At 38.5% G+C, this 12,464-nt stretch overlaps 1 protein-coding gene across 1 annotated transcript; it reads right to left on the minus strand.

Annotated features, from left to right (window-relative positions):
- Nucleotides 1-7,694: 7,694 nt before the first annotated feature.
- Nucleotides 7,695-12,264, minus strand: LOC132169753 (G-type lectin S-receptor-like serine/threonine-protein kinase At1g11410). Its single transcript, XM_088516525.1, has 7 exons — nucleotides 10,986-12,264; nucleotides 10,628-10,768; nucleotides 10,163-10,359; nucleotides 8,906-9,116; nucleotides 8,534-8,771; nucleotides 8,264-8,414; nucleotides 7,695-8,182 (listed from the first exon to the last, which is right to left on the minus strand). The coding sequence occupies exons 1-7, from the start codon at nucleotides 12,262-12,264 to the stop codon at nucleotides 7,877-7,879; spliced, it is 2,523 nt and encodes an 840-aa protein (XP_088372651.1). The 3' UTR covers nucleotides 7,695-7,876.
- Between the last annotated feature and the right edge of the window lie 200 nt (nucleotides 12,265-12,464).

Raw genomic sequence — 12,464 nt, forward strand, 5'->3', positions numbered from 1 at the left:
TATAACCATCATCCTCATAATCACAGAAAACAAGAATGATTTGGGATCAATAAAAGTAAAATACTTTCTAAGACAAGAGAAGAATTTCACAAATATTGATTTTGGAATTTAAGAACAATTGCATTTAATAATTAAGAACATAAGTCAATTATAGCAATCCTCATAGTTATACAATCAACATGCATAAATTGAAAATCTAAAAATTAAATACAATCAAACCATTGTGCTTGGATAGGGTTACATCAACACCCCACGAAGGGGTTTAGCCGCTCATGATCTTCTAAGCTCCACAGACTATTTTACTGAATTTTTGCTCTAGAAGCGGTGTGTCTTTTCTCAATGCTTAGAGGCCTACTTATAGGGCTTAGGAGAGTCCTAGAAGCCCTAGTAATCCTATAAATTTCGGAGATTTAAGTCCAAGTCTAATTAGGATAAAGAAAACCTAAGTCCAAATCGGAATAGGATTCGCCCAGAATTGCGTTCCTATCTTGGGGGGTGATTTTGGCAATGCGGCGCTCCGAATTAGGAAAATGCTATTTCACAATGATTTGTAGAAATTTGAGTTAGCTTTCCAGCGCCGCTTGAATCACCTCAATCGGATATTTGAACTGAAAGTTATGGCTAAAATACCGAGAAATATGCAGAATCCCAAATTGAATCCAATCCGATTTTGACTCCAATTTGAGAAATTTCGAATTAATCCTTTCCTTTATTTGATTAAACTTAACCATGATTGGTTAAGCTTAATCATATCTTCTCGGTCTTCTCAAAGTGCGCTTTTAAGCCCAAAATGAATGGAATTAATTGCATCTTTATTTATAACCTGAAAACACAAAAACAAAACAAAATCAAACAAATAACAACGCTAAGGAATTAACATATGCAAATTAAGGGGCTTGAATGTGCAACATTCGGTGCTTATCACCAGCCCAGAAGACGAAGCAACTTAAAAGGGAACTTCAAATGTTCCAACAACAAGATGGAGATTTGTTCTTTGAAGCTTAGGACCACTTCAATTCCTTACTTCTAAAGTGCCCACACCACAATATTCCTCAAGATGAGCAGGTACAAATTTTCTATAAAGTATTAGATGATACTAAAAAAGGGATGGTTGATTCAGCTTGCGGAGGAACACTTATGGAAAGTTGTAGTGAGGAAGCTGTGGAACTTTTTGAGACATTAAGTGAGCACTCACAGCAATTATGTTCAAGAGGAAGGAGAGGAGTCAAAAGCAAGGGCATGTATGAAGTGAATCTCAGTGGAGGATCAACTAATCAGTTGCTTGCAATAGAAAAGAAATTGGATATGCTTGTCAAGGCCATGACTGTTCAGAAAATTTCACCTCTGCAACAGGACACACAATTCTAGGTATGTGCTATTTGTTCCCATTTAGATCACACCACTGAAAAGTGTCCTTTTGCAGAACAAGAAGAGGTGAACTTTGTGGGACAAAACAATTATCCCCACAAGAACAACCCATACTCCAATACTTACAATCCAGGATGGCGTAACCATCCCAATTTCTCCTGGAGCAATAATCAAGGACAGCAGAAAGGGCCCCAACAAGCAAGTCAACCAGCTCAAGAGCCAAAGATGAACCAACTGGAGAATATGATACATAACCTGGTGACTTCACAACAACAATTCATGGCTGATCAAAAACATGTCAATACAAAGACTGAGCAAGCCATACAAAAGCTGAAAGTGCAAATGGGTCAGATAGCAAAGGAGCTGAGTGAGAGGAAGTAGGGGGAATTCCCAGCTCAAACAGTACCTAACCTAGGCAATCACCAGCAGCTGAAGGTAGTCACAGTTCAAAGAGGTCCTACTCCTACAAGAGCACTTGAGCCTAATTCTAAAGAGCTCAAGTGCAGCTCTTCACACTAGGAGTCTTACAAACACCAGTAGACGCGTTTGAGCAGGCAAAAACTGCAAGCGCATCTACTCATAATAGTGGCGTTGAAGCCACTTAGAGGGCAGTAACATTTTCTCTCTTGTCTTTTCATCTTACTTTCTTTCCTTCACATATATCTTGATTATCCCTGATGTTTTGACTTTTTACTTTTCTTTTGTTTGAAAATATATATATATATATATATATATATATATATATATATATATATATATATATAATTTTGACATTCTGGTACTACGATCGATCGTAGGGTCCCTGCGATCGAGAGTAGTTACCGAAAAGTGGCTTGATACTTTCTGTTAGTGCGATCGGACGCTCCCTAGGTGCGATCGAGTGCACTATGCCCAGACATGCGCACCTCTAGCCGAATGCGATCGAGCGCACCAGGTGTGCGATCGAGCACACCCGGGCAGCAGGCTTACGACCTATTTAGGTCACTTTTTCCCATGGCCCACAACTCTTCTTCCGATGCCGTATAGACCCTCTCCAACTCCCTACCTCCAGCACTCATTCTCCCATTTTTCACCTCGCTTTCACCAAATCCACTACACCACCACCATCTAAGACCCTTTTTCCAGCCACCATACCACCATCTCGCACCGAAAACCACATCACATTCCAACCTCAACCCAACCCTCAATATCTCCGAACACTCATCCAACCTCCATTTTTTTCAATTTTTCTCGCAATTGTGGGTGTTTACCCACCCACATTGCCTCTGTGTTGGAATTATTGTGTGTTTGCAGGGGGTTTGGAACATCCTAGGCCGGAGTTGTGATGGGGATCAATCGGAGTGCACACTACCTGTTCGACAAAAGTCCCCAACCAAGTCCCAAATGCCTAGAACAAGTGCTTCATCTTCTAGAGGGTCAGGAGCTCATGCTATTTCTCCCCCACCAGCTTTTGAAGAGCGGGAGCTGCTGTTTGAAACCACCTTCACCATAAGAGAAGATTTTCAACACAATGAGGCAACTCAATGGGCGATTGCCGAGTTTAGGCGAAGGGGCCTCAAGAAGCTCTTTAAACCTGTCACTTCTACCGTCTACCGGAAGTTGGTCGTGGAATTCTACGCCAAGCTTTCTCATGACTGTGACAACCCGGCCACTCTCTCCTCAAAAGTACAAGGCCAAATTGTTCATGTAACGAGGGCAGACATAGCCGCCGCCTTGCAGTGCCATGATGAGCAACCTCCCGAAACTGCAAATCTTGCTGAGCAACCGGCCCAATATTATGTGGCGGAGATCATTGAAGACATGTGCCAAGGAAACTATGTAGATGCCCACCACAATGCTGGCAGCCGGTCCAAGTTGAGGCGAAGGTTATGGTTCGTGGACTCGGTGCTTCACCGTAATGCATTTCCCTTGGGACACAAAACTCAAAGGCGAGATTGATTTCTACAAACCCTTTACGCCTTTCACAAGAATGCCTGGTATTCCATTCCCGAAATTATTTGGAATCAAATCCATAAATTTTGGAATGGAGTGCACGTTGGGGGAGCAGAGTCCACACACTCATGGGGGTTGCCTTTCCCATACTTGATCACATATATTCTCCAAAAAAAGGGCATCAAGGGCACTACAGCTGACGAACCAGTCACGACCACTCCCATATTTGGCATTCACCAATGGAATAAGAGTTGCTCCCATATGCCCCAAGCACTTCCAGAAGAAGGGGAAGAGGCAGAGGAGGTCGAGCCAATGGCCGAAGATGAACCGGCAGCTGAGCCGGTAGCAGAAGATGGTGTAGAGGCCTCAATTGATGTTCGAGCCATCCAATACCGATTCCTTTGTGAGCAAATGGAAGGTCTTCGGAGAGAGCTAGCTGATCAAAGAAGGGAAGCTAGGGAAGATAAGGTTGCCCTGGACAAATGCTTAGCTGCCCTACAAGAATTAATGCGATCCATCCTAACCCGGTTACCACCACCACCTGGAGCATCTACTTCTGGACAACATTAAGAGAGGACCACAGTCTAGCTGAAGACGTAAAACTTTGTGCTCATGGGAGGCACCCCATAGCATATCCTTTTGTTTTATTGTTTGTTTTATTTTATTTTGTTTCTGTTTGTTTGTGTTTTATTTTATTTTGGTGTTTTTTGTGTTTCAAGTTTTTTCTCACATTTTTACGTTCTGTTACCGCGATCAATCGTACCTTGCTTGCGATCAAGCACAGATTTCCATTTGTCATTTCATCGCATTCTGTTAGTGCGATCAAAGGCACCATGCGTGCGATCGAGCGCACGTGGCAGCATCCCATAGTTATTTTTTATTTTGTTTCGTTTTAGTTTTGTTGCTTTTTACTTGTTTGTGTGTTTTATTATTTTTCAGGGACAAGTGTGCTTCCATTCAAGTTTGGGGGTGTACTACGAGCCATGCTTTCCAAGACTATGTCCACTATCTCCCGGGTACATTCTTTCCATTACTTAGACACATTGGGGACAATGTGTCATTTAAGTTTGGGGGTATGGGCACACATGTTCACACACACTTTGTCCCAATTTCATGTTATTTGTTTTGTGTGTTGTTCGTTTATTTGAAAATATATATATATATTTTATGCATGTTCATGTTTGCTCTAAAATTTTAAGTTGATCTAAAAAGAATTGTGATTTGAATTCATCAGTGAGCTTAAAATTTTGAACACATGATCTGATGAGTGAATCTGTTAGTTTGGTTACTTGTTGAGGACAGTTGAAAAATCACATGTTTGATCTAAGCACTCAAGCACATTAGCACATAATTTGTGAGGAATGACATGAGGTTTAATATGTGTGTTTCTGCTTCTTGGATGACTTATTAAATGACACTATGGCATATATAGTGATGAAAAAAAAAATAGAAAAAGAAAAAGAAGAATAAATAAATGATCATTGATGGCTTTTCACTGAGTAGCTGGACCTCTTGCCTCAAAGCATTGAGTGTTCACATCAAAAGGTGAAAAATTTGGATTTGATCAATGTCATGGTTAGTTGGTTTTGTAGCCTTTTTGACTCGAGTTAATAGGTCCTTAGTGGTGTCTTTACACCTAATGCCCTAAAGCCATCTGGTTTGGGAGTCAATGACTTAACACTCGCTACAAGGGTCAAATAGAAAGCTTAAGGGAACCAACATTGCACAACCTGACCAAAAAAAAGAAAAAAAAAAAAAAGAAAAAAAATATGCCAGTGTGTCATTCTAATAGGAATTTTAGTGAATTTTGAGATAAGGAGACATTGCATATTGGAAAGATTTGGAAGTCTCATAATTTTGTACTAGTTCACTATACACAAATTTCAAACTTGTAATGATTTAGCATGTCCTTTGTAAGTAATTGCACTTTGAGATTTCAATTCATTGTGAAGATGGAGTTCATCTTTTTAAGTTTGCTTATGAATGAAAACCATGATCTTGAAGTGATGCTTTCATTTTTGGAATAACATGAACTCTTGCATGATGTTTGTGGGTAACATTTCTAGAAAACCCTCACGAGACTTCACTCGTCCACTAGGGAATTCCTAGGGGTTTAAAAGGTTTGTTGCATACGCTAAATGCAATCATACATCCCACAAAAGATGGATTTATCTTTTGTTTTCTATTTTTTCATTCTTATTTTTAGTTTTGTATTGCAAAGGGACTAGCAATATGTAAGTTTGGGAGTGTGATAAGTGCTAAAATATTCATATTTTCAGCTCTTATCTTACATGTTTTAATCATTTGGCTGTAGTTAATTAGGCCATTTTAATTTCTTTTTGTGTTTTTGATGTTTTTACAGGCTTTTGGAAGAAAGTGAAGTAAAACTAGGTGATTTGGGCTCAAAAAGAGAAGATGGAAAAAATTGGAGCTCCCTAATACTGCGATCAATTGCAGGGTACCTGTGATCGAGCGCAATACCAGAGAAGATACTGCATAAGCCAGGCCAGGAGCGATCGAGCGCAGGCCAAAAGAAGGATCGATCGCAGACCTACGATCGAGCACACACGGGCGGCGATTGATCGCACCCATGCACAGGAGGCATCCCAAGTGGCGGCTAGAATGTCCCTATTTCCATATTAGGGTTTTTCAAACTCCAAATTGTAATGGGATTGAAACCCTACGAAATCCCTAGGGTTTACTACTTTTCCAAGGACTTCTAAAGCCTATAAATATACTCCTAAGCCTTTAGAATAGACAGGCTTGGAAAAGGGAGAAGAATAGGAGCTCTCAAGTCAAGTCTCGGGTTTATTCTTTCCTTTCTTTTATTTTATTTTATGAAGATGTTTAACATCAACTCTATGTGTAGCTGATTTACTTAGTAGGGCTAGATTGAAGCCCTAATTATGTTAAATTAATATTTCAATATTGGCTCCTTGTGATGATCATGTTGTGCTATTTAACTTGATTAATACCTGCTTGCATGAATTCCTCATATGTGTATGCCTGATCAACATGTGCATGTGGTATGGACTCGTTAGTTAGATCAATTTGAATGACCGAGTCTTGCGTTTAACTTAAATAACAAAAGAATCCACACCGCGATTCTTGGGTTAATCAACATGGGGAACCGGGAGTATACACCCATGCCCTAGGCCTCGTGTGTTTGTCGATTTCTATAGAACATATGCTTTTCTAAAGAACAACTTAGTATTTACCATGTTAAATCCTTTAGGAAAGAAAAAAGTTAGAGTATACACCCATGCCTAACTCGTTGCTTAGGAAAATCAATAGCTTAAGGAGTATACACCCATGCCCTTAGGTTGACAAACATTAAATATGCATAACTTGATCAAAGCATTGGCATATTGATATATTAGCTTAATATAATTAGTGGTGGATATTAAAACCCTACCATTTGTTATCATCACTTCAACAATCAATCTTTATTTTGCTTTTACTTAAGGAATCTATTTTTAAACATAAATTCAACAATCCTCGTGGGAATGATCCTGTACTTGCACCCTATACTACCATGTTGACCTTGCGCACTTGCAGGTAAAACGTACAATTACTTACCTATTAATTTTGGTAGATTTTTGCGCAACACTTCCCCACGGATCATGGCTTGTGGGCCAAAGGTTAAAAGGGCCTGATGGCCTGTGGGCCCAGAAGGCAGATGGTCGCCTTTTAGAAAGTCAATGGTATTACGCATCACTAGTTGCTGATGCTAAAAGTATGAGTTTGTCTTTGGACTTAATGGTGATTTAATGGTGCAGTTAAATTTGGACTAATTTACATTAAAAAAAAAAAAAAAAAATCCCATTTGCTGAAATGCGTTGTGGTGAGAACAAAAACTTGCAAATAAGTTACTTTTCTATAAATCCTGATTTTTTTTTTTTTCAAAGAGTTATGGGGAATAAGTGAAAAATTCTCTAAAAAATGTTTCTTATTGATAAAACTGATAAATAACACCGATTGGGAGGTCACACTGTTCTTATTGGGAAGCCATACCCTCTATAAAGCTGTGGGCAATCTGGTCTACATTTATGGGTGAAACCTGAATATCAATAATTAGGTAGGCAAAACTAACACAAAAACTTTTTAAGGGGTAAAAATAAAAATTTAGAGGATTTATTTTTAAAATTTGAAGAGATTTTTAAAACTATGGGGTCAATAGCTCCCAGTCTACATCACCACCCAATTTCCATATCCTTTAATTTTCTTCCTTAAAAATATTTGCCATATCCTTTCATGACAATGCATTTGCATCCTCCTTTTGTACAAGGGATAAAACTATTTAAATACATGGGATCAATGGTATTAATGAGTGTGAATCATTTTTATTGTTTCTACATTTACTGAATATAAAACTCATAGTGTCTGAAAATAAATTCTGAGCTTTTAAGGAAACTGAATAGTTGACTCGTTATCAACTGCCAATGTCGATCATTAAACCAACAAAAGAAATAAGGTTGACTTGAATGATAAAACTCAAAAGCATAATGTTACTCAACATTCATAGTTTTACAGACCAACTTTTACAGATGTAGAGATCAAATAGTTGTACACAAGTTTAACGACCTTCAGGCATGGTGATGGTCAGCTCATTTGAGGAAGCAGGTGGTCCTTTAGAGCCTGAGGAATCAAGACCAGAATTTATGGTTCTGTTGATAAATGGTGGCTTGTTAGGAGATGGAATAGTTGCTTCATTTCCAAGCATGAAGACAATTTCAAGCATGGTTGGCCGATCTATGGCTTGTTCTTGCACACATAAGAGCCCAATTTGAATGCATCTCAAAACTTCATGAGTAGGATATTCCTGACCCAATGATGGATCGACTATGTCCAAGGCTTTTCCATCCATCCATAGGTCCCATACCTGCAATAAATTGAATAGTTTTTATCTTTAGAGTAATTGCCACTTGGGTTGAAATTCAATCAAATTTAGGCTTTTGCTTACATATCCAATCAAAGTTAGGGAAGGACTTCCGATGTGATAATAATTATTTCTCTTGCCACTAATTATCTCTAGTATCAAGACGCCATAGCTGAAGACATCTGATTTTATAGAATATAACCCTTCCATTGCATACTCTGGAGACATGTATCCACTGCAATTGCACCAAAAAACAAAAAATGATGGTCATCTAAGTTTTGCTTTTAGTAGCATTTTAGGTCTATTTGTGTGTGTGTGAGAGAGAGAGAGAGAGAGAGAAAGAGAGAGACATACTATGTGCCAACAACTTTTCTTGTACTTGCTTCATCTTGATCATCACCAAACATTCTAGCCAATCCAAAATCTGAAATTTTTGGATTCATTGCCTCATCTAGTAGAACATTACTTGCTTTTAGGTCTCTGTGGATGATTTTTAGCCTTGAATCTTGGTGAAGATATAAGACTCCTCGAGCAATTCCAGAAATAATGTCAAATCGCTTTCGCCAATCTAACAATTTCCTTCTTATTTCGTCTTACCCAAAACAAGAAATTAAGCTTCCATCAATAACATAGTGAAAACAGTACTTACATGCCAAAAACATATAAAATTTTGCTCTCATATTTTATTTAGTGGAAAATTGAGTGGTGATTGAAGAGAATGCATACCGAAGATGAAAAAGTCAAGGCTTTTGTTTGGCATGTATTCATAGATCAACATCTTCTCTTCTTTGTGAATGCAACAACCAAAAAGCCTCACAAGATTCCTATGTTGGAGCTTTGCTATCAGCTTAACTTCGTTCTTAAATTCTTCGGTGCCCTGTTTTGAACTTCTTGAGAGTTTTTTTACCGCTATTTGTTGTCCATTGGCTATTTGACCCTGCAATTATAATGGGGACTTACTGCAATTAACATACATTATCTGATTTTTTACTTTAACATTATATATACTATGCACGTATGATGTAGCCATGCACCATGTAAATCCCTCCATCAAATATTGTTCTATGTTCATGTCAAAGTATTATTTAAATTCAGGTAGTGGCTCGTTTGAACGTTACTTCAGATGAGACTTTCAAACAAGTGCTTCTATAAAGAACTCGTTCAAACCTACCAAAAACTTGTTCGAACTTGGTTTAATTGTTCAAGCTTTAAAATTTGTGGGTTTGAACAAAAAGCAACAAGAAATCCATCGTGGGTCTGAACATAAAAATTGTCATTAAAACTTCAGGATTCATTGTCAACATATCCATCGTACGTTAGTGGGTCTGAACAAGAAATTCTTTTCTGTAGAAAATTCATTGTCATTAAGCGTGCGTCTCTATGGCTCAGTTTTCTGTGTTCCTCGTTGGAACTTCGTCCCTCTTTGACTCTGTTTTCTTCTGGTTCTTTTGTTTGCTCTTTGAAATCGTCTTTCAGTTTTGCTTTTTAATTCTCGAATTCAAAAAAGAAGAAAATCATTTTTCTTAGAAATTTTTAACACGTTCAAAGCAGCCGTCACTTTCTTCAAACGGGTGCATGTCACGTGAGGACAAGTTGAATAGAGGTATGTTATACAATCATCTTTCTGCAATTTCTTTTTGCAAATCCAATAGATCAACTATTGAATTTGTAAACTTATATGGGTCTCACACAAATTCGATTGTCGAAACAATAAATTTTATTATTTCTTAGTCGAATATGAGCGTGAATTATTTTTTTTTGACTACATATATAGCTCTTGCCACATCAATGTGTAAGCCTTGATTCCTTTGTAATTCGATCTATGTGTACCCGTAAATATATCTCGTATGTCTTACAAATATAATGATAGATTTAAAAAAAAAAAAAAAAAAAAAAGGATCGGGATAGACGCTCTAGCATAGTGAAATAGGAATACTAGTAATATTGGTAAATATTTAGATTTAATGTGTGCAAGAAACTAACCTTATAGACCGGGCCAAAACCACCTTGTCCAAGCCTTTTAGACGGGGAGAAATCGTCTGTGGCAACAATTATGGTGCTCAAATCGAAAAATTGCAGATCTAGTTTTCTTCCAGTTTCATCAAGCTTCGCAGAATCTTGAAGAAAGGATTGTAAGCTATTTGTACCGTCATTAAACAATGCGACTTGTCTTCTGCTCTCTGTCCAATTATGCAAGCACATCATTACAAAGGACATTGTAAAAAATTTTAAGCAATTATCTATAAGAGCAATAACTTTTTAAGTTATCATTAAATTTGTAATATTTATGTGGTAATTTTACAAATTATCTTTATAAGTGTGGCCGCCACCACCTATAGGCTATAGGAGAAGGATAAGGAAGATATTCCTTCTCATAAATTAAAAAAAAAAATAAATAAATAAATTTTTTTTTTTTTTTAAAAAAAAGGAGTATAAAAATTTGCTTACCTTTACTCTTCCTCTTTATCAACCAGCTTGAAAATAGGAGAAGAAGAAATGAAGTAAAAAGTATGGCCACCACCACAATTGCCAGCCTCCTCTTATTTGCAAAGAAGTACCCCTTTGATTTCTTTACTGTAGAGGCGGAAACTTCTCTTGTCATGCAACAATAGATTCACGTAACTATACAAATAATCTTTCCCTATAACCTTTTTCTTTATTAAAAAAAAAAAAAAAAACCTATACAGATAATCATGCATTACTTAAAGCCTTTTCGGTGTTATTTTATTTTATTTTTGTAATTGTTAATATAAAAACTAGTTTTATCTATTATATTAATTTACTTTATAATTTTATCTAATAATACCTAACTCGAGCGCATCCACACGCACGTACAAGTCTTGGCCCCCGTCCTTAAATGTGTGTGTATCTACCAAATCACCATGCCATGTAATGCACCCGCCTTCTTGTCTCACATCCAAGCTGGCATAAGCCAAGCAAGAACAACTCTTCAAGCACAGTTCTTCACACGCGCCAAAACTTACACTTGCATTTACTCTTGCCACTGAAGTATCTGGAACCTTCACGCCGACCACCTTCTTGAAAGCTTTACTGCTCCGGCAAAGGGATGCCTCTCCCCGCTTCCTCGCACACCCGCCTGACGCATTTCTCGAGAACCCCGGTAGACATGAGCACTTGGAATCATTAGCAGCATTGACATCACAGTTGCCAAACGCACCGCACTCGCCATATGTGTCGCACCCATCCGCATAAGGTACTGACCCAAGAAAAATCCATTTATTCTGTCCCTGAAACAACACAGACCGTTGGATGTACCCGGACTCGTTTAAGACTGTCGTTGCTAAGATTACTTCATTTGCATTCACACTCCAGGTCGTGGTAGTCTCTCTCTGGTTGTCCACCAAACTAAAATTGAACAATAGATTACTTGCCAAGGTGGGTACGCCGCTCCATCCAACACCAGTCCAGTGACCGGAGCGCCACCGCGGAATGTTGCCGTTGCACAAGAACAACTGAGGGGAGCCATTGGTGTGGATCTTGTATGACCAATTCCCGATTCCCGGGTCATCTCTGGACTTCCAAGATGTTAGGAACCGTTTCAAGCCCGTCTTTCGGTCTATCCCAATTTTCATTTCTGGAAGCTGAATGTGCGTTGGATAGTCAAAGCTCTCCCATAATACCTCCCCTGTTCCATTCTCACTCATCAAGACAAGATTTCCTGAATCCTTGAGCTGAGCAAGAGTATTGTTGTTGCTTGGTTTCGAAACAAGATTTGTGGACCAGATGGGTGTGCTGCTCTGATTGTCGGCGTGGAGTACGAGGTTTCCAAGAACATCAATTGAGAGAACTCCAGTCTTGTCTTTAAGAGGAGTGTCTCTGTTTGCAACCCACACCACGGTTTTTTCTGGAGCACTGTAATACCAAATCCCAACATAACGGTGGGTGGACTCACCGGGAGTAAAGAAACCAAACGCAAAGGTTTTTCGGGTAGAGACTAAAAACTCACCACCATCTCTGATGTTTTGGCTGGTAGTTATGGCATCCAGTGATGATGTGCCAAACAGGAGGAGGAAATGAAGCAACGTTTGTAGAAAGAGAAACCGCTTTGCAAAATACATGATCATGTGGAGGGATGGATGCAGTGTATGATATTCTAATTCATATATATCTATATATGTACTATGTTTCGTCATGAACCAATTAATGAACATTGCCCCTCCCCCCCATGTGTCCCATGGGGAGTCACGTATTAACTATAATTTCGGTTGAGTAGGACAATTATTAAATGCATCTACCCATATGATTGAATATTATAGGTTAACCT

The sequence above is a fragment of the Corylus avellana genome, chromosome 1, assembly GCF_965113065.1.
Source record: "Corylus avellana chromosome 1, dhCorAvel1.hap1.2, whole genome shotgun sequence".
NCBI classification, from domain to species: Eukaryota; Viridiplantae; Streptophyta; class Magnoliopsida; order Fagales; family Betulaceae; genus Corylus; species Corylus avellana.

What these genes read in the sequence shown, in the direction of transcription:
- LOC132169753 (XM_088516525.1), bottom strand. Translation starts at nt 12,264, where the DNA reads ATGATCATGTATTTTGCAAAGCGGTTTCTCTTTCTACAAACGTTGCTT. An exon ending in GTTTTGGCCCGGTCTATAAG is followed by an intron (nt 9,117 to 10,162) that starts GTTAGTTTCTTG and finishes TTATAATTGCAG; the next exon opens with GGTCAAATAGCCAATGGACA. An exon ending in CCCTAACTTTGATTGGATAT is followed by an intron (nt 8,183 to 8,263) that starts GTAAGCAAAAGC and finishes AATTTATTGCAG; the next exon opens with GTATGGGACCTATGGATGGA.